The 24599-nt window shown below is 33.4% G+C and overlaps 2 protein-coding genes and 2 pseudogenes across 2 annotated transcripts; all 4 read left to right on the forward strand.

Moving 5' to 3' along the window:
• Nucleotides 1-6546: 6546 nt before the first annotated feature.
• LOC123895740 (P34 probable thiol protease-like) lies at nt 6547-7078 on the forward strand. Its single transcript, XM_045946231.1, has 2 exons — nt 6547-6579; nt 6677-7078. The coding sequence occupies exons 1-2, from the start codon at nt 6547-6549 to the stop codon at nt 7076-7078; spliced, it is 435 nt and encodes a 144-aa protein (XP_045802187.1).
• A 487-nt stretch (nt 7079-7565) lies between these two features.
• LOC123897541 lies at nt 7566-16562 on the forward strand (annotated as a pseudogene).
• A 1737-nt stretch (nt 16563-18299) lies between these two features.
• LOC123897543 lies at nt 18300-19163 on the forward strand. Its single transcript, XM_045948231.1, has 2 exons — nt 18300-18477; nt 18567-19163. The coding sequence occupies exons 1-2, from the start codon at nt 18378-18380 to the stop codon at nt 19061-19063; spliced, it is 597 nt and encodes a 198-aa protein (XP_045804187.1). The 5' UTR covers nt 18300-18377; the 3' UTR covers nt 19064-19163.
• Nucleotides 19164-19944: 781 nt separating this feature from the next.
• Nucleotides 19945-21423, forward strand: LOC123897544 (annotated as a pseudogene).
• Nucleotides 21424-24599: the final 3176 nt, after the last annotated feature.

Genomic DNA, 24599 nt, shown 5'->3' on the forward strand with positions numbered 1-24599 from the left:
CTCTTTCTACATTGTGTTTCCCTGTTATTCTTGTAAAAAAGTGAAGTGAACGGTAAAAAATCACTCTATCCAGTATGAGAAAGATTGTGCAGAGAACAATTTTTACTTTAAGATTAATAAGTATAACATATAACACGGTGTTTATTTATTATAACAATCCCGACCAATTTGAACGGTTGTTTGTGGATTGGATTGAATAGATTTTGCAGAAAAATGGCTTGGAAAAAGTGGTTCCATGAAACAAGGAATTGCAACAACGTTTGCTACACAATAATACAATGATCAAAAGTCTACAAAATAGAATTGTCATTAGCAACCGCCAACAGTACACGAAAGAGAGAAACACCAAAGAGAAAGAGAGAACAGAAGAGTCAGGAGGGAAAAATAGGAGGGAAACAAATCGTAAAATACATTTGTGTCCCTTAGTTTTTATCTTTTCAAAAATAAAAAAAATGGATTTTTTGTCCAAATGAAAAAGTGCTACTTGTTAAAATAGACCTTCATAACTGTACCCAAAAAAAATAGACCTTCATAAAAATGAGTGGGTCTATTGTAGCAAATCCCTTTAATTTTGTGGTCTTATTTTCGTTAATTTTATTTTGAAGTTTTGACATTTCAAAAAATTATATTTAATTCATTCCATACATCTGAAAAAAATTCTAAATTTTAGTAAATAAATTTTTTATGATATTTTAAGCATGTCTACAAAAACTCATTCAAAATATTTAAGAGTTTAAGATTAATTAAACTAATTTTATTTTTCAGCATTAATCCTTTGATATTCAAGAAAAAAATAACCTTGATAATTCAAATTTAAGCTGCTACCCATAACTAATTTGATTTTGGTACAGACTAAGATTTCGTGGAGAAATTTTTTGTAGGGATTAACAATATACTTACCGCTAAAAATGTTGATAAAAAAAGCCTCACATAAAAAAAAGAAAAAAGAAAAAAAAAATGAAAAGAGCGGAACGGAACGGAAATGGGACACAGGTTAGTTATAGTGATTTTGATTGGTGTTCTCATTTATTTCCTCCAACAATGATTCTTTATTCCGTGTGAAATTAGTTATTAGGAGTATTATTTAAATGTTTTTTTATAATAAATAATCAATTTAATTATTTAAATAATTAAAAACCGTGAATCAAGCATACCATAGGGGCGAAATAAATTACACGCGTTAGCGTGACATGCTCAATCATGATTCAATTTGGTTAGTCAGCTATCATTTAACGTCAAAGACCAAAGCTAATTACAACTACAACTGATTTGTAGGAATTAAACTCAAATTTCTAGATACATATACTTTTAAAGCATAACCGATAAAGATTAATTTGTATGCATTGTCAATGTAAATTTTTTTTACACTTGTATTCAATGATTTGTTGTCACATCATTGGATGAATGTGACACATCATATGTTCTTAAACACTATACATTATGTGTTGGTATATTATTAAACGCATGTGTAAAATAACTTTACACCTAACCATATATATAAGTTAAATTCTAACGGATATATGGTATTAAAAACTAGTAAGAATGTGCATGGGATTGTAGCACATTTAGGAAGAAAATAATACTCCATTTTCATGAGGGTCGTCCCAGACAAAACAATTTGGAGGTTGTGTCCTAGTTTTAAAAAAGGATTTAGAAGTTTAAAAAAAATTTAGAAAGAGGTCTCATTTTAGTTTTAGTTTTAAGATATTTTTGACCGGTCAATTTAGTTCCTTCTAAAAATAAAATTAAAACTAGAATCCGTTCGGAATAACTTATTTTTGAGTTTAGGCAAAATAATTTATGCAAATAAATAAATTTTTATGTGTTATTATAAGTTTGTGAAAAAATAACTTATAAAACTACAATTTTTGTTAGCGTAAACTTATAAATTAACCTAAAATCTTATTTATTTGCATTAGTTGCTTTATATAAGTTCAAAAATAAGTTATTTCAAACAAACCCTTAGTCTCTGACATTTTTATATTGGGGATAAAGCAGTAGAGACTAATTTGTGTTCGAAAATGTTACGGATTTTTTTTTAGAGACTAAATTGTTCTATTAAAAATTTGTGAGATATAAAAATAAGTCTTTATTAAAAAAATAAAAAAGTAAAATAAAACAAAGACGCACGAAATATGGAATGTTTGAAATAAATTACCTGTTTGAGCGTCACATACTCAATCATGATTCCATTTTGTTATGGTACAAAACAATCACACTACCACTACCTGCAATGCAACAACGCTACGCACACACAAAACAAGCCACTACCCTGCAATGCTGCATGTTCTTCCTACAAACAAATTTCACTCACTTTACCCAAATACTACCATTTATTTGTAGGCTAATCTTACGGTAGACCACTTTTACAAGTGGTCCACCGTGGACAAGTGATCTACCGAATATGAATTTTACGAAATTTACTGTTGGATTGAAAGTTTATATCGTATAGATAATCATTAATTTTTTATTTTTTTTTAAAATCATTTGATATGTTATTGAGACCCATCAAGATTTTAATTTTAATTTTTTAATTTTAATTTTTTTTAATAAACCGTTAATCTTGATGTGTCTTAATAACATATCAAATGATTTTTAATTTTTCTAAATTTTTCTATGGATGGTCTATATGATATAAACTTTTAATCCAACGATGAATTTTGTAAAATTCATATTCGTTATAATGTTATTCACGACTGGTCCACCATTGACCAATTGATGAAATGGTCCATATTAAAATTTACCTTTATTTGTATTTGTTTTCCTTTATTTTCATTTTTGTTCAAATAAGATTTACAACTTTAAAAAATTTGGAATGAAGTAAATTAAAATTACTCTTTGACATTTTTATATTGGGGACAAACTAATAGTAGTGATTAATTTGTGTTCGTGTGGAAATGTTAAAGATTAATTTGTGTCTGCAATGAAACACGAACTCTCACACTGACACCGCGATATGGCACGGACACGATGACAACGCTAATGTAAAAAGTATAAGACACTGACACCGCTACATTTTTTTAATCAAGACACCGCCACAAATTTATAAAATATATAAATTTTAACATATTTTTGAGTGGTCAATTTAGTCCTTCTAAAATTAAAATTAGTCTTTGACATTTTTATATTGGGGACAAACTACTAGTAGAGGTTAATTTGTGTTCGTATGAAAATGTTAAAGATTAATTTGTGTTTGCAATGAAGCACGAACTCTCACACGGACACCGCGATATGACACGGACACAACGACAACGTTAATGTAAAAAGTATAAGACACTAACGCCGCTACATTTTTTTTTGAATCAAGACACCGCCACAAATTTATAAAATATATGAATTTTAACATATTTTTGAGTGGTCAATTTAGTCATTCTAACATAAAATCTTATTTATTTGTGTAAGTTATTTTATAAAATTAACATAAAAACTTATTTATTTACATAAGTTGCTTTATATAAGTTCAAAAATAAGTTATTCCAAACAGGTCGTTAGTCTCTGACATTTTTATATTAGGGATAAAATAGTAGAGACTAATTTGTGTTCGAAAATGTTACGGATTAGTTTTTTTTGTTAGAGACTAAATTGTTGTATTAAAAATATGTGAGATATGAAAATAAATCTTTATTAAAAAAAAAAAAAAGTAAAATAAAATAAGGACGCACGAAATATGGTGGAATGTTTGAAATAAATTTCCTGCATGAGTGTCACATGGTCAATCATGATTGCATTTGGTTAAACAAAACAATCACACTACACTACCACTACCTGCAATGCAATGCAACAACAAGCCACTACCCTGCAAAATAAGTACCATCGCAATGCAATGCAACAACAAGCCACTACCCTGCAAAATAAGTACCATATACTACTACCCTTTGTGAATGGGTTGATCAACGACACCGTTTCATGATTTAATTGTTATAGTGTGCGTAAGAGTTTGTTTACATTTCTAGAAGATTCTAAGGGTTTTCTTTTCGTCTTCTTACCCATTCATTCATACAATCACTCCATTTTTTCCTCTGCTTTTCACCATCAACGTTGCTAGCTCCTCCCGTCAAAGCACATTCATCAACCGCAAGGTAGCAACACTACCATTTCTACTCTAAATCTGCTTCATAATTGCATTTTTAATCTATATACTAGTATTTTTAATCTCTCTTTTCTTCAACAATTTACTATTCTGCAAAATAAGCGCTACTCACTTTGAGGAAGAAAAACAAGTGGTATTTCAGTTTTAATCTCTCTTTTCATCAACTATTTACTATCCTGCAAAACAAACAAGAACAAGAACAATTGGTATTTCAGATTTAATCTCTTTTTTCTTCAACTGTTTACTATCCTGCAAAACAAGCATCTGCGCTACTTACTTTGAGGAACAAGAACAACAACAAGAACAATTGGTATTTCAGTTTTAATCTCTCTTTTCTACAACTATTTATAAATCTATAAAGACACACTGCCAAATATGGAATGTTTGAAACAAATCCTTTCCGCACTGCAACGCTAGGCACACACAAAAACAAGCACTACTACTACCCTTTGTGAATGGGTTGATGAACGACACCGTTTCATGATTTTATTGTTATAGTGTGCGTAAGAGTTTGTTTACATTTTTAGAAGATTCTAAGGGTTTTCTTTTCGTCTTCTTACCCATTCATACATACAATCACTCCATTTTTTTCCTCTGCTTTTCACCATCAACGTTGCTAGCTCCTCCCGTCAAAGCACATTCATCAACTGCAAGGTAGCAACACTACCATTTCTACTGTTTCTGTATTTCTACTCTAAATCTGCTTCATAATTGCATTTTTCCTTTTTAGTATAACTTCGCTTTAGCTTAATCATTATCTAACTCTTCGTTTTGCTTGTGTTGTTATATTTGGAGTTGATTGATTTTATGATTTTCATTTTAGACATCACTGCATGAACCTAGCAATTTCTTTAGAGTTTGTCTCTTCTATATACTACTATTTTTACATGTCGTTGTGAGACTGTATTGAGAGATTTCTTATGGTGTTCATTGGCTGCTTTATAGTTTGTTAGTTAGAACCCCTTTGAGTGTGTGGAATTGTTATTGAATGTGTGGAATTGGTAATGAATGAGGGGAAGTGCTTGAAGAAGAGGACCGATACTCTTCAACAAACCTATAATAATTCCACACACTCAAAGGGGTAAACAAACCTTTTTTAATTCCCAGCAACTCTTTTAAGTTACTCTTAGTAGTACTTGTTTCCAGAAACAAAATTTTAATTTCAAGTGATTTCCATGATTTTTCATTGCTTCCTTTTATTTTAATTTTCTTTGTTAAGCCACATTAATCATGGAGTTGATTTTATTTTACTAGGCAACGAAGAGGAACAATGATCATCATGCTGATTCAAATTTTTGTGTGCGCTGCCGTGGGTCTTTGTTCGCTACTCTACATCCTGGTATGTAGAAAAACTTCATGCATGCAATGTATTCAGAGTATTCATCTATGCTTAATGATACAATAGATCATCTATGCTTAATGATACAATAGATCAATAATCTGACGGGGACGAGAATTGGAACGATGAATCGATAAATCTTTACCATGAATCTTTTCTATAGATCTAGCAGATATAGTAAAGATTCTTAAACCAATCCTCTTAAAAAAAGATTTATATACATATCTGCTAGCTAGCTCCTTAATTAATTGATTTTTTTATAATTAAAAATGAGTCTCATCTATTCACTGTTATTAAAATCCACCTTCCAAAAGTGTTGAATTGATATATACGAGAGATAGACAATGATTTCCATTGCAAGCCATATTCATGCATTAAAAAATTACATTGCAGTGGTTGAAGAATAAGAGAGATAGACAGCTTGTTGTGCCTCTGCTTGTTGTGCCTCAGCAACACATTTACCATCACCAATGGGATTGGAGAAAAGAAGGTGCTGTGACTCCGGTTAAAGATCAAATAGATATTAGTATGTACTTCTTTCATCCTTTTTACAAGAACTTTTTCAAAAATCACGGCTATTAAAAAAAGTTCTTGGAATAATAATTTTGTCATAAAAGTGTTTTACTATTACTATTAAATTACCCTTGTGTATTAATACATACATTGTTGACTTTTCTTATTCCAAGACAAATTGATATTATTAATATAACACCCCAACTAATTTATCTAGAATATTAGCCGAGACATGTATAAATGGATCGGGATACATTAAAATTGCGAAATTAAACTCATTGTATATAAAGTATTCGCAATGACTTTGTCATTCATACAAGCCTTATATATATATATATATATATATATATATATATCTAATAATGATATATTGTACTAATTTTAATTTATAGATGCTTGTTGGGCTTTCGGAGCGATAGGCGCCGTCGAGGGCATATATTTTATTAAGTCAAAGCCCAAGACACTTTTGGCCTTTTCAGAGCAGGAATTGATCGACTGTTGCGTCTGTGACACAAAACGTGGTACTTCTCAAGGTGGCCAACCATCAGCAGCTTTCGAATATATAAAAAGGAATGGGATTTCTTTGGAAGAAGATTACCCATATATGAATGCCAAGATGATTTGCCGAAGAAACAAGGTACAATAGTTATTTGTCTCCTTTTCTCATTTTTTTATGGTAAATTTAGTTTATTATTTTATTACTAATGGTTTTTTTCAATCTAATTAATTAACAGCTAACAGGAAGACGTGTCGTTTATATTGACGATTATAAGCGTATTGATGTTGAGTCAAAAAATCCTGACAAGATACTCAATGATATGCTCAAGGCGGTTAAACGCCAACCTATATTGGTAAAACTATGTATCCCTGCGGAGGATGTGAAAAATTTCAAAGGATACAAAGGGAGAGATGGTGTTTATAAGGGGTTTTCTACGAAGGTGATCAGCGATAAAAAGCCAGCAACTCATGGAATGCTGATAGTAGGGTATGGTCAATCTTCTGATGGAGTGCCTTATTGGATTCTCAAAAACTCGTGGGGAACAGATTGGGGAATTGATGGTTATATGTACTTTCTAAGAAGTTCCGGCAAAGGATTGTACGGAATCAACACTTATGCTCTCTATCCCACTATCTAGTAAGGACTTTAAAGATTTATGGTTCGATTTAGATCCTTTAGTCTTGAGCAAATTACTAACTACCAAGATTGGACGGAGAATCCTCCCTGCATCGGATAATATACGCACTTCTCGTTGATTTTGGTCTCGAAAATGAAAGTTGATGTTCAAGTTCAGGTTAGAATTTTTTTTCCCTCATTTCTTCAAGTTTTTTCATAAGAAATTAATGAGTTATTGTTGTTCTTTTGTTAAAGGAATTGTTTTTTAAATTCGTATGCTTTGAAACTTGTGATTTGTTCTTATTTATTGTTTATGTGTGTTAATGAGATTATGGACGGAGCCAGGATTTAAGTTTGGGGAGGGACGGGCAGGGCAAATTTTAAAGTACAGTTGAACAACGAAAAAATTATATTTTAAAAGCATAACATATACAAAAAAAAAAAAAAAACTGTTAAATAAATAAAAAATTAATATCGTGAATCTTCATTTTGTGGGGAATATTTTTTTTAAGTTGAACTTTTGCCACCTCCATTTTCATATTTATTTATTATAATTTTGTCTCAACTAATGTGTTTTGCTTGCAATTTTGAAATGAGAAATGAAAAATGATTTGACATTGAAATTACTAGGGCGTTGGTTGATTTATGTGTGTGATTTTGAAATGTAGGGAGATTATCATGGATGAGAAGAGAGAAATAACTATTGGGAGACTTCCTGTTATGGTTATGTCTGATTTATGTTGGATGAGTGAAGCTGAAAAAGGTGATTGTGAATTTGACCATGGAGGTTACTTTCACAATCTAATTCATTCTCAAACTCATTTTCTACTTCATCGAACCTTGTCTGTCTCTCACTAACACTGTCATGTCTGACGCTTATTGGAGATACGCCGCCGAATCCCAGCAACAGCAGCAGCAGCACCCCCTGCCATCACCGGCAAACGTCCCCGTCCCGATTACGGTAGCAGATTTCTTCCCTTTACTTCCTCTTTTTTTAAATTTCAATTTAGGGTTTCTACTCCCCCAATTCAACATTTCTAATTAGCTAGGTTTTCTAATCCAAATTTACATCCAAACACAATCAATTTCCCTCCTTTTCGTTTCTGGGGTTGCTAAAGCTCACTTTTTTATCTGTAAACCACTTTCAAGTTGAAATTTTTTATTTTCATTGTCATTGTATTGCATATACTCCTAGTTTGTAAAGTTGAAAACTGCTTAAAGTATAAAGTTTTCAAGAAATGAAAACCATGTAGAGTATTTGATTAATATATTTGGCTTGACTGTGAAACTGTTTTTTTTTGTTTTTGTTTTAATGGATCTGTTTTGTTGCAATGGTAATCAAACTGTTCTGAAGATTAAAAATTTGATTCATATGATCAGTCACAAGCTATATCTCAACTTATTTAATGTAAGCAATCAATGAGATTGAAAATTATATAGTTGGTATCAAGTTAACTTTGTTGGAATCCCTCTTTGGTAGCTAATAGCTATGTTAATGTTTAGCAAAAAGAAGATTTTACACATTTTTCATTATTATTTGGCTTGATTATGCAAATGGTCCCTACAAATCTTGGTCACTTAAATTTTAGTCTTTGTAATTCCAAATCCTTTCAGTTTACTTACATGCATTTATGTCTTGTTTGTTACAGTTTTTATACATTTCAGGGTTAAATTGTTTTTAGTCATGATTGTGTAAGTTTAATCCCTGCATAAGTTTTCTCGAATTTTAGTACCTATTTTTCTTTAGGGACTTAAGGCACTCAGTTTTGTAAAATGCTTTCAAAATAGGGACTAAAATTGAATACAGTAAAATTTATCTTAAAAATTCGCAATTTTATAGGGATTACAAAATATTTAACCTCAGGTTTTATTGCAGTGCATTAATGTTTTATTTATTCTATATTATATCTTCACAATGTACTGTATTTCTTTGGTATTGTTTGTAAATTGCTTTTGTTGCAGATTTTTATTGCACAGGAGCAGATATGTCTGAAGAGGCTCTGGGTTTCAAATATTCCGTATTGGGAAGTTTCATACAAGTCACAGATGAAGAGAAATAGGATGGTTGTTAAATTGGTGGAAAATTCCACTTTTGAAGGAATTAAAAACGGAGAGAAGATGCTGACAGTATATTTTCTGTCTGTGGAGATTCCTGTATGGATACTGTTTTTTGCTCTTGGTGTCACTTCAGATAAAGAGATTGTTGATCTCATTGATTATGAAGAGGGAGATGGAAGAGTTGACAACATTCTCTTTGCATCCATTCGGGAGGCCGATGAGAAGTGCGAAACATTTCGCAGGGGAAAGAATGCACTTCTTTTCTTAGAGGAACGTGTAAAAGGTGTCCAATTTCCACCACCCGAATCTATTGACGAGTGCCTTGACATGTATGTCTTCCCGAGCATTAAAGGGTTAAAAAGAAAGGCACGGTACCTGGCATGGCATATACTGGCCGCCGAAAAACTGATAACAAGGACGACTTTAGAAATAAGAAGCTTGAGTTGGCTGGTGAGCTGCTCGAGCGTGAGATTGAGGTACATTTTGCACATGCTCGGAAACGGATTGGGAAGGCTCTGCAGAGAGATCTTCATGGAGATCGAGATGTTCTTCAAATTGAGCACTATCTTGATGCTTCCATTATTACAAATGGTCTCCAAAGAGCGTTTTCTACTGGAGCATGGACACATCCTTTTAAAAGGATGGAAAGGATTTCTGGTGTGGTTGCAACTCTTGGCCGAACAAATCCACTGCAAACCATGGCTGAAAATTAAGAAGAACAAGGCAACAGGTTCAGTACACGGGAAAGGTTGGGGATGCTAGATACCAGTAAGTTAATTTTAACTGTCCGTTTTAGTCTTTCAGTTGTTTGTGTGGTGGGTGAAGTGTGTCAATAGAAAGTTTAATATCAGCATCATACTAAATCGTATAACTAATAATCCTTTTTTTTTTTTTTTACTAATATAACTAATAATCCTAAACACCTTAAACATGTGAAGTCCCCTTGGAGTATTACTACCAACCAGAACACCAAAACTAAATCAAACTACCCACCGTCTGTTCTTTAAAACTCACGGTTCATCAATTCAATACTTTATAGTGCTGCCTGTCTAGACTAGATGCCGAGATATTATGGTGACTATCTTGGTCTCTTCAGTTTCATATTCAGTACCAGCTTCCCTAAAGTGCCTTTATTGTGGGGCTATATCTGTAAAATTAGTAAGTTCTGATTGAAATGGTTGGATAAGAAATCATGTTGAAATCTGTAATCTCTTCTTTATCCATCATTGTCACGAGTATAACTTTATAAGTATCAACTTCCCAAACATTTACAGGGATTGATCTAGTTCTGCCACTCTCTTAGTAGCTTCCCAAATATGCTGTTTTTGTATAATTGACCTGCTTTATTATAAAAATTTAAATGCTTTCATTTATTTTAACTGAAGTTTATGGTTGCAGGCATCCTTCACACTGGGGTAAGGTTTGTTTCCTGTCCACCCCAGATGGTGAAAATTGTGGACTGGTACAAAATTTGGCTGTCACAGGAGTGGTAAGTACCAATGTGACAGAACCGATACTTCCTCACCTGTTCGATTGTGGAATGGAAGAACTTGATGATACTACCACTGTTCTTGGCAGAAAAGACAAAGTCTTCCTAAATGGGGACTGGGTTGGAGTTTGTTCAGATTCCACATCATTTGTAACAGAGCTACGAAACAGAAGACGGAAAAATGAATTGCCTCATCAGGTTCACTTTTATTTATTCTCTCTAAGCTGACTGTCTATTCTACATTTGTTTTATTTTATACTATAATTTATAACACTTTTCATTTGAACCATGGAGAGAACCCTCGTAGTAGAAAAAGGGTGTTGTTGTATGCTATTAAGCGTCTGGAAAATTGGGCTTTATTGGATAATAATTTTGCAGCTCAGTTTATGTCTTAACATAAGATTAAATGGTTAGTGTAATTATATTAGTTTTTTGAACTTTGCTTCCTCTGTGAGTAAGACCATTTTTCTATATGCGCTATCTCTGCAAAGCGCTCTGTCATTTGTGTCCCTATCCTCTATCAAAATTTGGTTTATATATATACTGTATGTTCTCTGCTGTCTTTCAATTTACACCTGTGTGTTCTCTGCTGTCTTTCAATTTACACATTTGTCGATTAGCTAGCCACCATTTTTGTGATGTTTCCAATTTTGGTGACTTTATTAGCAGTCTATTATTGTGTTCTCGTATACTTTTTAGTAACTAGAAATTGCAATAAAATTGTGATTTAGTTGTTTCTTTTGAGCCTAATGTTAATAATTTCTATTTAGGTGGAAATCGAAAGAGACCAAAATCAACGAGAAGTGCGTATATTATCTGATGCAGGAAGGATTCTCCGTCCACTCTTGGTAGTTGGTAATCTGCTCAAGATTAAAGGATCTAAATCAGACCATAAATCTTTCAAGTCCTTACTGGATAATGGCGTGATTGAGCTGATTGGTTCTGAAGAAGAAGAGGATTTCAAGACTGCTTGAAGTGTTCAGTTTTTATTTGGAAAAGAGGGAAAGTCTTCTGTGAAGTACACGCATTGTGAGCTGGATATGTCATACTTGTTGGGTCTAAGCTGTTCACTTGTTCCATTTGCAAATCATGACCATGCAAGGAGAGTGTTGTATCAATCCCAGAAGCATTCTTCACAGGCTATTGGATATTCTACGACAAACCCCAATATAAGAGTTGATGCTTTGTCTCACCAATTATTTTATCCTCAAAGATCAGTTTTTCAGACAATGGCATCTGATTGTCTTGAAAAACCTGGATATCTAGGTCAAAGTAAAGTTCATCCGAAGTTTGAATTCTATAATGGGTAGAATGCAATTGTTGCTGTCAATGTACATCTCGGATATAATCAAGAAGATTCCTTGGTGATGAACCGTGCTTCTCTGCAGTGTGGTATGTTCAGATCTGAGCACATAAGGAGTTACAAAGCGGAAATTGAAAATAAGGAATCTTCTGATAAGAGAAAGAAACCTGAAGACATCGTAAACTTTGGAAAGATACAGAGTAAAATTGGTCGAGTTGATAGCCTTGATGAGGATGGCTTTCCATATGTTGGCGCGAATTTGCAGAGTGGTGATATTACTGTTGGGTGGTGTGCTGATTCAAGGACAGACCACAGTATAAAATTAAAACACACCGAAAGGGGTTATGTTCAAAAGGTTGTGCTGTCTTCTAATGATGAGGGGAAGAATTTTGCTACTGTTTCGTTAAGACAGGTAACTGGTGGAGCCAAAAACAATTTTATTGATAATGCATGTCGCCTTGTGGATAAATTTTTATGGGTTACTGCATTGAACAAACATACTGAACATGGATTTTAATTTACGTTTCACAACTGAAATGAACATTGGACAAACATACTGAACATGGATTTGTATTTGATCACTAAGAAAAACTGTTAAATTTTGCAGGTTCGAAGTCCAGTTCTTGGAGATAAGTTCTCCAGTATGCATGGACACAAGGGGGTTTTAGGATTTCTTGAGTCTCAGGAAAATTTTCCTTTCACAAAATAAGGTATTGTTCCTGATATCGTCGTAAATCCACATGCATTTCCCTCCCGACAAACTGCTGGGCAACTCCTAGAAGCTGCTTTAGGAAAATGTATTGCTTGTGTTGGTTCACTGAGAAATGCTACTCCTTTCTCCACTTCCTCTGTTGAAGCAATTACTAACCAGCTTCACTGGTAATGTTTCATGACTTGTTATGATTTAATTACAATTTAGGTTACTTCTATTTTAGGTTGTTATAGAGGAGGAATTTGTATTTCAATTTTTTGATCTTGCTTACTTTATGACTGATGTTTCTTATTTACCAATCACGCCTTCATCAATTCAATACTTTATAGTGCTGCCTGTGTAGACTAGATGCCGAGATATTATGGTGACTATCTTGGTCTCTTCAGTTTCATATTCAGTACCAGCTTCTCTAAAGTGCCTTTATTGTGGGGATATATCTGTAAAATTAGTAAGTTCTGATTGAAATGGTTGGATAAGAAATCATGTTGAAATCTGTAATCTCTTCTTTATCCATCATTGTCACGAGTATAACTTTATAAGTATCAACTTCCCAAACATTTACAGGGATTGATCTGGTTCTGCCATTCTCTTAGTAGCTTCCCAAATATGCTGTTTTTATGTGCTTGACCTGCTTTATTATAAAAATTTAAATGCTATCATTTATTTTAACAGAAGTTAATGGTTGCAGGCATCCTTCACACTGGGGTAAAGTTTGTTTCCTGTCTACCCCAGACTTGTAAAAAATTTGGCTGTAACAGGAGTGGTAAGTACCAATGTGACAGAACCGATACTTCCTCAGCTGTTCGATTGTGGAATGGAAGAACTTGTTGATGATACTACCACTGTTCTTGGAGAAAAGACAAAGTCTTCCTAAATGGGGACTGGGTTGGAGTTTGTTCAGATTCCACATCATTTGTAACAGAGCTACGAAACAGAAGACGGAAAAATGAATTGCCGCATCAGGTTCAATTTTATTTATTCTCTCTAAGCTGACTGTCTATTCTACATTTGTTTTATTTTATACTATAGTTTATAGCACTTTTCTTTTGAACCATGGAGAGAACCCATGTAGTAGAAAAATGGTGTTGTTGTATGCTATTAAGCATCTGGAAACTTGGGCTTTATTGGATAATAATTTTGCAGCTCAGTTTATGTCTTCACATAAGATTAAATGGTTAGCGTAATTATATTAGTTTCTTGAACTTTGCTTCCTCTGTGAGTGAGACCATGTTTCTATATGCACTATCTCTGCAAAGTGCTCTGTCATTTGTGTCCCTATCCGCTATCAAAATTGGTTTATATATATACTGTATTGTTCTTTGCTGTCTTTCAATTTACACCTGTGTGTTCTCTGCTGTCTTTCAATTTACACATTTGTCGATAGCTAGCCACTATTTTTGTGTTATGTTTCCAATTTTGGTGACTTTATAAGCAGTCTATTATTGTGTTCTCGTATACTTTTTAGTAACTAGTAATTGCAATAAAATTGTGATTTAGTTGTTTCTTTTGAGCCTAATGTTAATAATTTCTATTTAGGTGGAAATCGAAAGAGACCAAAATCAACGAGAAGTGCGTATATTATCTGATGCAGGAAGGATTCTCCGTCCACTGTTGTAGTTGGTCATCTGCTCAAGATTAAACGATCTAAATCGGACCATAAATCTTTCAAGTCCTTACTGGATAATGGCATGATTGAGCTGATTTGGTCCTGAAGAAGAAGAGGATTTCAAGACTGCTTGAAGTGTTCAGTTTTTATTTGGCAAAGAGGGAAAGTCTTCTGTGAAATACACGCATTGTGAGCTGGATATGTCATACTTGTTGGGCCTAAGCTGTTCACTTGTTCCATTTGCAAACCATGACCATGCAAGGAGAGTGTTGTATCAATCCCAAAAGCGTTCTTCACGGGCTATTGGCTATTCTACGACAAAGCCCAATATAAGAGTTGATGCTTTGTCTCACCAATTATTTTATCCTCAAAGACCACTTTTTCAGACAATGGCATCTGATTGTCTTGGAAAACCTGGATATCTAGGTACAAGTAAAGTTCTTCCGAAGTCTGAATTTTATAATTGGCAGAATGCAATTGTGGCTGTCAATGTACATCTCGGATAATAATCAAGAAGATTCCTTGGTGATGAACCGTGCTTCTTTGCAGCGTGGTATGTTCAGATCTGAGCACATAAGGAGTTACAAAGCTGTAATTGAAAATAAGGAATCTTCTGATAAGAGAAAGAAACCTGAAGACATCATAAACTTAGGAAAGATACAGAGTAAAATTGGTCGAGTTGATAGCCTTGATGAGGATGGCTTTCCATTTTTGGCGCGAATTTGCAGAGTGGTGATATTATTGTTGGGCGGTGTGCTGATTCAGGGACAGACCACATTATAAAATTAGAACACACCAAAAGGGGTTATGTTCAAAATGTTGTGCTGTCTTCTAATGACGAGGGAAAGAAATCGTTAAGACAGGTAACTGGTGGAACAAAAAATTATTTTAATGATGATGCACGTCGCCTTGTGGATAAATTTTTATGGGTTACTTCATTGGACAAACATACTGAACATGGATTTTAATTTACGTTTCACAACTGAAATGAACATTGGACAAACATACCGAACATGGATTTGTATTTGATCACTAAGAAAAGCTATTAAATTTTGCAGGTTCGAAGTCCAGTTCTTTGAGATAAGTTCTCTAGTATGCATGGACAGAAGGGGGTTTTAGGATTTCTTGAGTCTCAGGAAAATTTTCATTTCACAAAACAAGGTATTGTTCCTGATATCGTCATAAATCCACATGCATTTCCCTCGCGACAAACTCCTGGGCAACTCCTAGAAGCTGCTTTAGGAAAAGGTATTGCTTGTGTTGGTTCACTGAGAAATGCTACTCCTTTCTCCACTTCCTCTGTTGAAGCAATTACTAACCAGCTTCACTGGTAATGTTTCGTGACTTGTTTTGATTTAATTACAATTTAGGTTACTTGTATTTTACGTTGTTATAGATTAGGAATTTGTATTTCAATTTTTTGATCTTGCTTACTTTATGACTATTATGTTTCTTATTTAACAATAATGCGTTCCCAGTTGTAGATCCTTCTTTTGGCATTTGCTACAGGCTCACTTTAAATTTAGGAATTTCTTTCCAGAGTTTCACTTTTATGTTTCTCTTTTTTGTTGCTGTACTGAACCCCATTTATGTTCCACACATGACAGAGCTGGCTTTTCAAGATGGGGGAATGAACGAGTATACAATGGGAGGACTGGTGAGGTGGTCCGCTCACTCATATTTATGTGGCCAACATTCTACCAGCGATTGCACCACATGTCTGAGGACAAGGTCAAATTCAGGAACACTGGTCCAGTTCACCAACTGACTCGACAGCCTGTTGCTGACAGTAAGCGATTTGGAGGTATCAAGTTTGGTGAGATGGAGCGTGATTGCCTGATAGCTCGTGGTGCGTCGGCCAACCTTTATGAACGGCTCTTCACCCTGAGTGATTCATCGCAGATAACACATGCAGTAAATGCAAAAATGTAGCAAATGTGATCTTGCGACCAGTATCTGGTGGCCGGAAAATACAAGGTCCCTATTGCCGTTTCTGTGAGTCAGCTGATGATATTGTGGTGGCCAGTGTTCCATATGGAGCTAAGTTGTTGTCTCGGGAGTGTTGTGGCAAGTGTAAGATGATGATCCAACTCATGAAGAAGAGATGCAGTCGGATGTTCTGAGTAGTATTGTCTTCTCTTTGTGTTAGTTTGGAATACCCACTAGTTTGTGAGGTTGTTAGTTTCACCATAGGTGGTGATTATTGTACTCATTATTCGATAATAGTGGAGTTATTTGTTTGGTCTGCACGACCCGTGGTTTTTTACTCTCACATTGAGGGTTTTCCACGTTAAAATGTGGTGTCCTTATTTACGGTTTTACTCCTTTATTGTTATTATTGTTGGTGTTGGCTGCGCTGGTTAATTTCACAAAAGAGACTAATTAAACGCATCCGTATATTCCGCTGTCCACTCCGGTTCCCATAAAGGGCCTTTTCAGCATGGGCGTCCACCTCAAGTTTGAAACTTAGCTTTGCTGGTCTTTTTATTATGTTGCCTCTCTTATGAAGTATGCTATATTATTCACTCTGCTGTATGCATTTCAATTTCTACTCAAAATTCAAGGGAAGGAACTTTCGTAGAATGTAACCCTCAAGAAATTAGTGAGGAAATTTCATGGACAAACAATAGGAAATGATACATAAAAGCAGAAAATTAAAACAAGTAGCTTTTTCTTTTAAGAGAAATTAAAAAACTTTCGTAATAAATACAAAAATATACCGGTGGAGAGTATTCCTGGAACATGGGAGAGGTGAGGCATATCGGTGGAGACCGGGGAGTACTTATTATTATTATTTTTATTTTGTTAACACTCCGGTTGCTGGAAAATAGGGCCATTTACTTGGAGTTTGACTCGGAGATAAATAACAAGAATTATTGGGATGGATGCTTCCGAATCGATTTTATTTTAATTGAAGATTATTATCACTTGTGCTCAATAGTTTAGTTATTTTGGTAACATAGTGCAAACAAACTACATTATGGTTATGTCCCATGGCAAAGACAATTTATGATGATGAAATATAAATATTCTGCAAAATACTTTTTTTGTGAAGTAATCTATTAAGCCTAATGATTAGACTTGCATTTTTATTGTGGAAAAATGAGAAATATTATTTCGAACTCGGACATCATACATATACCTTTTAGTTATCAAATGAATTGTACTTATGGACATGCAACAAAAAATTCATGCTCTTCTTTTGTGTGTTTATTTACTAGTATAAGTTACCGTGCATTTGCACGGGTTGATGTTCAATAAAAAATATGAATTATTAAATTTTAATATTTTGTTTTTTTTTAATTATTTATAAAATTAATTATATATTTAATGTAATAATTTATTTAAATATGAAATATATGATATATGCTATAAATTAATACGAAATATATGCTAGAATGGAAAGTAATACTCAACTTCCCGTGTTGCGTATTTTTTTTTTAACACAATTCTAAAAAAATAATATTATCAAAGTAACTTATATAAATAATCGATCAACATTTTATGTAATATGAATGATCAAAGTGTTATGCTTCACCATACAAATGTCGGTCACGAAGCGTAAACAACATCGAACAATCAAATACATAAAGAAATGATGTTTATTTATTTAATTTTAATTATTATTATTATTACAAGGTTCATACGATTAATAAATATATGGTTTCATAAAAATAGATTAAGAGTTGCGTACCTCAGTTGGTAACCTCGTGCTGGTATAAGCAAGAGTAATAATATATAAGTATAGAGGAGATAAGAAGAGAGAGAGAATAGAGATTGTATTATTCTCATCAATGTGTATGTTTACATGACAATACAAGTTATATTTATAGGACAATATAATGGGCCAGTGAAATGAGTCAATACTTAAAGGACATCCACCAAATTATTCATAACAATATACTTATATATTATTAATCTTGTTTATATTTCATATTAATATATATGCTAGAATGGAAGGTAATACTTCACATCCAGCTTTTTTTTTTAACACGATCCTAAAAAAATAATATTATCAAAGTAACTTATATAAATATAAATAATGCCCCCGGTTAAATTGAAACAATTATTTTGATCATCATTCATTCCATTCATTCCCCATTTCGCCAAAATCTCTCTCTCTCTCTCAACCCTCCTTCCTTCTCGAGCCAGCATGAAAAACCCTCGCTATCGGCATTCTCAGCCGCCGCAACAACCACCACAAGGTTCCGATGTCTTGGCTGCTTCGCCTCCACCGTCTCTTCTTCCTAAAGGTAAAAACGATGAAATCTGAATTCTATATTTTTTGTCTCTCTCTTGATAATTGCAAAATAATAATTAAACCTAATTAATCTGATTTTAGGAATAAAGAGTTTGAAAGAAACGGTGATGGGCGTTGCTTTGTCTCTCTGGTGTATTCTGGATGGTTGGGCTAACCTTATCCTTCTCTATTTCGACTTCCAAATCTGGTGCAAGGAATATGGCAAAACATACCCTTCGCTAAAAGAGAAACTCTACAGATTCAGTGTCTTCAAGGAAACATTTGAACGGAATGCCTCAATGCCCAACGGTTTCGGTGATCGAACAGCAGATGAATTGGAGCACCTTTTACCTCTTGGCAGTTATGACGATGATGGCAGCGAAGATGAATTCTTTAAAAGCTTGCACAAGAGAGTTGGCAATACATATAGAGTATATGAAGAGAATAATAAGGTTTTCGTTGATTGCTCCGGCCCCAACACCTTCCGTGGTTCTGACATTGAAGAAGAAAAATTATTTGAAAGGTTGCGCAGGAATCCTGGCTCTACATACCGGGTGTTTAAAGAGGATGAAGACACCTTTTGTGTTCACTGCTTTTGAATCTAGGGACTTTGTTTTATCCATTATGTTACTTTTTACTGCTACTTGTTTTGAGGAACAACTTAAGGGGTATTTCAATTTTAATCTCTCTTTTCTTCAACTATTTATAAATCTATATACTACTATTTTTACATGTCGTTGTGAGACTGTGTTGAGAGATTTCTTATGGTGTTCATTGGCTGCTTTATAGTTTATATATACCTTTTAGTTTGTTAGTTAGAACCCTGTGTGTGTGGAATTGGTAATGAATGAGGGGAAGTGCTTGAAGAAGTTAATCTCTCTAAACATTAACATTGAGTGAGGATTTTGAAAGATTAAACTTTTTGTTAATTTTGAGTGTTATTTTTTAGTAAGATCTTCTAAAAAACAACTAGAGACGTCAATGAACAGAAAGAAAAAACCAGTTGAATTTGACCAATTGATTTTTAATGAGAAATCCTGCCCCTTTAATTATTAGCATGCTTTATGTATTGAAGTTAGTGAGACCAAAGTAGTTCGTAGTTCATAAGTTCTGACCAATTGTTGTGAATAACCGATCTGAGTCTTCTCTTGTCATTGCTGTGATTCTCCATACCCAAAATTGAAACTAGCTTCTTTCTCTTAATAGCCCGAAGGCAAAAATATAAGTTTCTAATGTTGGTGGTATGTATACTGAGTTCTCTTTATGAAGAGGATAGCTTAGTCAATCATCAAAACAGAAGTCTTTCTGTTTTGGTTTTCACATCCTTTGGTAGTATGACAGTGAAGTTCATATCATGACAGTCACAAACATATCCATATCAGTGTGTTATTGCACACTATTAATGGAGTGTGTTATTGCTGACATAACGAGCTAGTTAGCATTCTTAAGTGTGGAAGACGGCGCAAGTTAGCATTCATTTTTATCTAATAGGCTTATCCCTTCATTGTGTCGTTGCCTTTACCCCTCGACTTCGTTGTTGTTTGAGTCACAATACTTTTTCTCTTACTCTGCACCAATCGACAAGAGAGGCAGGCCCATTCAAAACAACAACAAATCAGATTTTCTTCGCCATCAAGAAGAGGGATTGCTAGAAGAGGAGAACGATAAAGGAGCATACTCAGAAGTAGAGACTAATGAATCAAATTCTACTACCAAAGATGAAGAAGATACAGACACTTCGGTATGACCCTTTGCTTTGTTCCTCGTTCGTTTGTTTCATTGAAATTGGTCCTTACAATTAATATGTACAGTGCTTGAATTTAGTCCTTATGTCACTACTAATGGTGGAAGACTGAAATTTAAAAAGTGGAATATTTTCAGTTGCAGGACCAAAGACATATATTTAAACCTTATTTTATTATTAATTCACTATTGTTGTTGTTGAGTAGGATCAGGAAGAGGTAGCAGTGATTGAGAAAGATACTTATAGGCTGGCTGTTGTCAACATGGACTGGAACCATGTGAAGGTGTGCATGTCAAGTCTAATGTGATGTTGATGTAACAAATTTTTAATTTAAATGCTAATAGTTGTAACATTTGGTTTTGCGAAAATGTTGTGAATATGAATTTATTTATTTTTGGTTGTAGGCTGTTGACATGTATGTGGTATTCAATTCATTTGTCCCACCTAATGGAATGATCAAATCGGTAGCTGTTTATCCAATTCAGTTTGGCCTTCAACGTATGAAAGAGGAGGATATTTGTGGGCCTGCTCTATCCGACATTGAAGATGAAAAAAGTGATGAAGGTAACAATGATAGCAGTGAGACTGATGATCAGCTTGATGAAAAAGCTAGAAAACAAGACATGTATCGTTGTTTGGTCTATTCAGGCAATGGTTCAGATGAAGATGCTGAACATGATGTTGGCCAAGAGATGGAGGTGACCTTCCATTCAGGATTGGAATGTGTAAATAAAAAATTAATGGAAAAGAAGAATAAAAGATCATTTGGAAGCATCTCTGAGGAAAAGGCGTGAGAAAAAGAAGGCCAACAAAAATAAATTGAAGTGTTCGTCAGATGATGATGATAGTGATCAACAAGCAATTGAGGAAGCAGACGAGTTCTTCATTGAGGAACCTTGTGTTAAGAAGAGGAAGAAGGCACAATGTAGTAAAAATAACAAGGATCATAATAAGCTCCAATATATGGATATGGTTGTAGTTGACAAACCAAGCAAAGAAGAGCTTGAACTATTGCTTGCTGATGACAAGGGGACAGAAACCAGTCTCAAGGGATACAATCTAAAATTTAAATAAGGGAAGGACAAAATGGGGAAGGAGAATGTTATTGATGAGGGTAAAGTACCAAACAGTACATATAGTGATGATCCACGTTTTGCACGTCGTTTCGATCCTGACTATGCTATTGATCCCACCTAGAGGTGGGAACAGGCCAGGCCGGCCTACATGGCCTTAAGGCCTAGCCTACATAGGCTCAGGCCAGGCCAGCCTATTTCTTTAAATAGAGCAGGCCAATGCTTTTTTATAAGCCTATTTAGCTAAAAAGGCCAGGCCGCAGGCCATTAAAAAAGCCTTTGAGGCCTACTAGGCCGGCCTATTTAAGTTAACATGAATAATATTTTTATTACGATTATTATTTATATATTAAAATTTATACTTTGATTAAATTATAAATCTATTAACTTTTTAGTAATTTAAGTTTATTAATCTACATTAGTTTTTAACATATATAAATGTATTATTATAAACTAGAATTGAAATATGATGACATATATAGTCAAATTCTCTAAAATATCAAATGAAACATTATTTTATTAGTTCATAAGTATATTTCAAAATAAATATAATTATTTATTTAAATATGTTCATATGAAATAGGCTTTTAAACAGGCTAACAGGCCACATCAGACTTTCAAAAGGCCAGGCTCAGGCCTAGAATTTAAGCCTATGATAGGCCACAGGCCAGGCTCAGACCTTCGATTTTTTGACAGGCCAGGCTCAGGCTTGGCAAAGCCTAGCTCGGCCTAGCCTATTCCCACCTCTAAATTCCCACCGATCCGCAATTTAAAAGGTATTTTCTGTGTTCAATAAATAGTGTATTGTTGCTTCTGTTAAAGTTATTACAAGCAGCTGATAACACAACTTTAATTAATTATTAATTAAATAAATACTACTAATTTGTCAGTTACCATGTTTTTACTTTTTATTGCTTACACCTATATTCGGTTCGGCTTTTCTATATGGATCAATTCACTTAATATCCATCCACCATTGATGAAAACATCGATGGTTTATCTTGTATGCACACACATGTATAACAAATCATGTGTGTTTAGTATTCACTTTAGAGGACTCAAATCCATTCAATACCGGTTGTTCTGGTACTATTTGTTTAACAGGTGACATTGAAATGCAATGTATTTTCTGCAGTTCAAGATGCTTGTATATGAAGGTTTTCATTTCATAATGAAAACTCACTTTTAATTGTGGATGTTATCAGGAGTGCTGCAAATGCCTGGCATCAGCTAGCACACAAGCACAAGAAGGGTCAAATGGAATTTTCAGTTCCCAGAGAAATGAAAATGTCTTTTGAAGATTCTGGCAATGGCAACATGATGCAGAAGGATAATAAAGATAAAGATGAGTTATCATTTCTTGTTAAATCGGTCAAGATGAAATCAAAGCAAATCCTTGATGGTAAAGACAAGGAAAGATGGAAAATCACAATTTGAAGGCGTGGAGAAAAAGAGGCAGCACTAGTTCTCTCAACCTTGTGCTCCAAACCCCAATCAAGAATGTTTTCAATCCAAATAATGTTTTTCTTTTGTTGCAGAAGATGTGGTATATGATTTAATAGTTTTTTTGTTTTTTTTTTAAGAATTAAATTATAGTTAATCTATTACCTTTTTTATAAATTTATTATTTCATCTTTTTATTATTGCAGGAGACAATTTTTTTTGACAGTAGTAAATTAATTAATTATTCTCCGGTCAATTAAAATAGTAGAAAATTGATTATTCAACAAAACTTATTTAATAAAAACAACTCTAATTACCTATAAGAGTAACTCAATTGGTAAGTTCTAAGATATTATCGAAAGGGTTGGGTTTCGAACCCTATATTCTCCATGTCACCGTCACCACACTTATAGTGTGTGTAGGTCTAACCACCAGACAATCGAACACACAAAAAACAATCTAATCTAATGTATCTATCTAACTAATTGAATTAATTCACACTAAAATTCTTGAGATATTATTTTGAATAATATTCATATCATAACATGTATTAAATCAATTTCTTTACTTTCTGAATAAAATGTTAATTTAAATATTAGATTAATTCTTAAAGAAATGCTAATTTAAACAAGGGTTTGCTACAATAGACCCACTAATTTTTATGGTCTATTTTAGCAAATAATACCTTTTCACTTGAACAAAAAATTCTTCTTTTATTTTTTTATTTTTGATAAATAAAAACTAAGGGGCATATATGTAATTTATGATTTTTTTTCTTTTCTAACTCTTCAATTCTCTCTTTCTACATTGTGTTTCCCTGTTATTCTTGTAAAAAAGTGAAGTGAACGGTAAAAAATCACTCTATCCAGTATGAGAAAGATTGTGCAGAGAACAATTTTTACTTTAAGATTAATAAGTATAACATATAACACGGTGTTTATTTATTATAACAATCCCGACCAATTTGAACGGTTGTTTGTGGATTGGATTGAATAGATTTTGCAGAAAAATGGCTTGGAAAAAGTGGTTCCATGAAACAAGGAATTGCAACAACGTTTGCTACACAATAATACGATGATCAAAAGTCTACAAAATAGAATTGTCATTAGCAACCGCCAACAATACACGAAAGAGAGAAACACCAAAGAGAAAGAGAGAACAGAAGAGTCAGGAGGGAAAAATAGGAGGGAAACAAATCGTAAAATACATTTGTGTCCCTTAGTTTTTATCTTTTCAAAAATAAAAAAAATGGATTTTTTGTCCAAATGAAAAAGTGCTACTTGTTAAAATAGACCTTCATAACTGTACCCAAAAAAAATAGACCTTCATAAAAATGAGTGGGTCTATTGTAGCAAATCCCTTTAATTTTGTGGTCTTATTTTCGTTAATTTTATTTTGAAGTTTTGACATTTCAAAAAATTATATTTAATTCATTCCATACATCTGAAAAAAATTCTAAATTTTAGTAAATAAATTTTTTATGATATTTTAAGCATGTCTACAAAAACTCATTCAAAATATTTAAGAGTTTAAGATTAATTAAACTAATTTTATTTTTCAGCATTAATCCTTTGATATTCAAGAAAAAAATAACCTTGATAATTCAAATTTAAGCTGCTACCCATAACTAATTTGATTTTGGTACAGACTAAAATTTTGTGGAGAAATTTTTTGTAGGGATTAACAATATACTTACCGCTAAAAATGTTGATAAAAAAGCCTCACATAAAAAAAAGAAAAAAGAAAATGAAAAGAGCGGAACGGAAATGGGACACAGGCTAGTTATAGTGATTTTGATTGGTGTTCCCGTTTATTTCCTCCAACAATGATTCTTTATTCCGTGTGAAATTAGTTATTAGGAGTATTATTTAAATG

The sequence above is a fragment of the Trifolium pratense genome, linkage group LG7 (genome assembly GCF_020283565.1).
Source record: "Trifolium pratense cultivar HEN17-A07 linkage group LG7, ARS_RC_1.1, whole genome shotgun sequence".
Taxonomy (NCBI): Eukaryota; Viridiplantae; Streptophyta; class Magnoliopsida; order Fabales; family Fabaceae; genus Trifolium; species Trifolium pratense.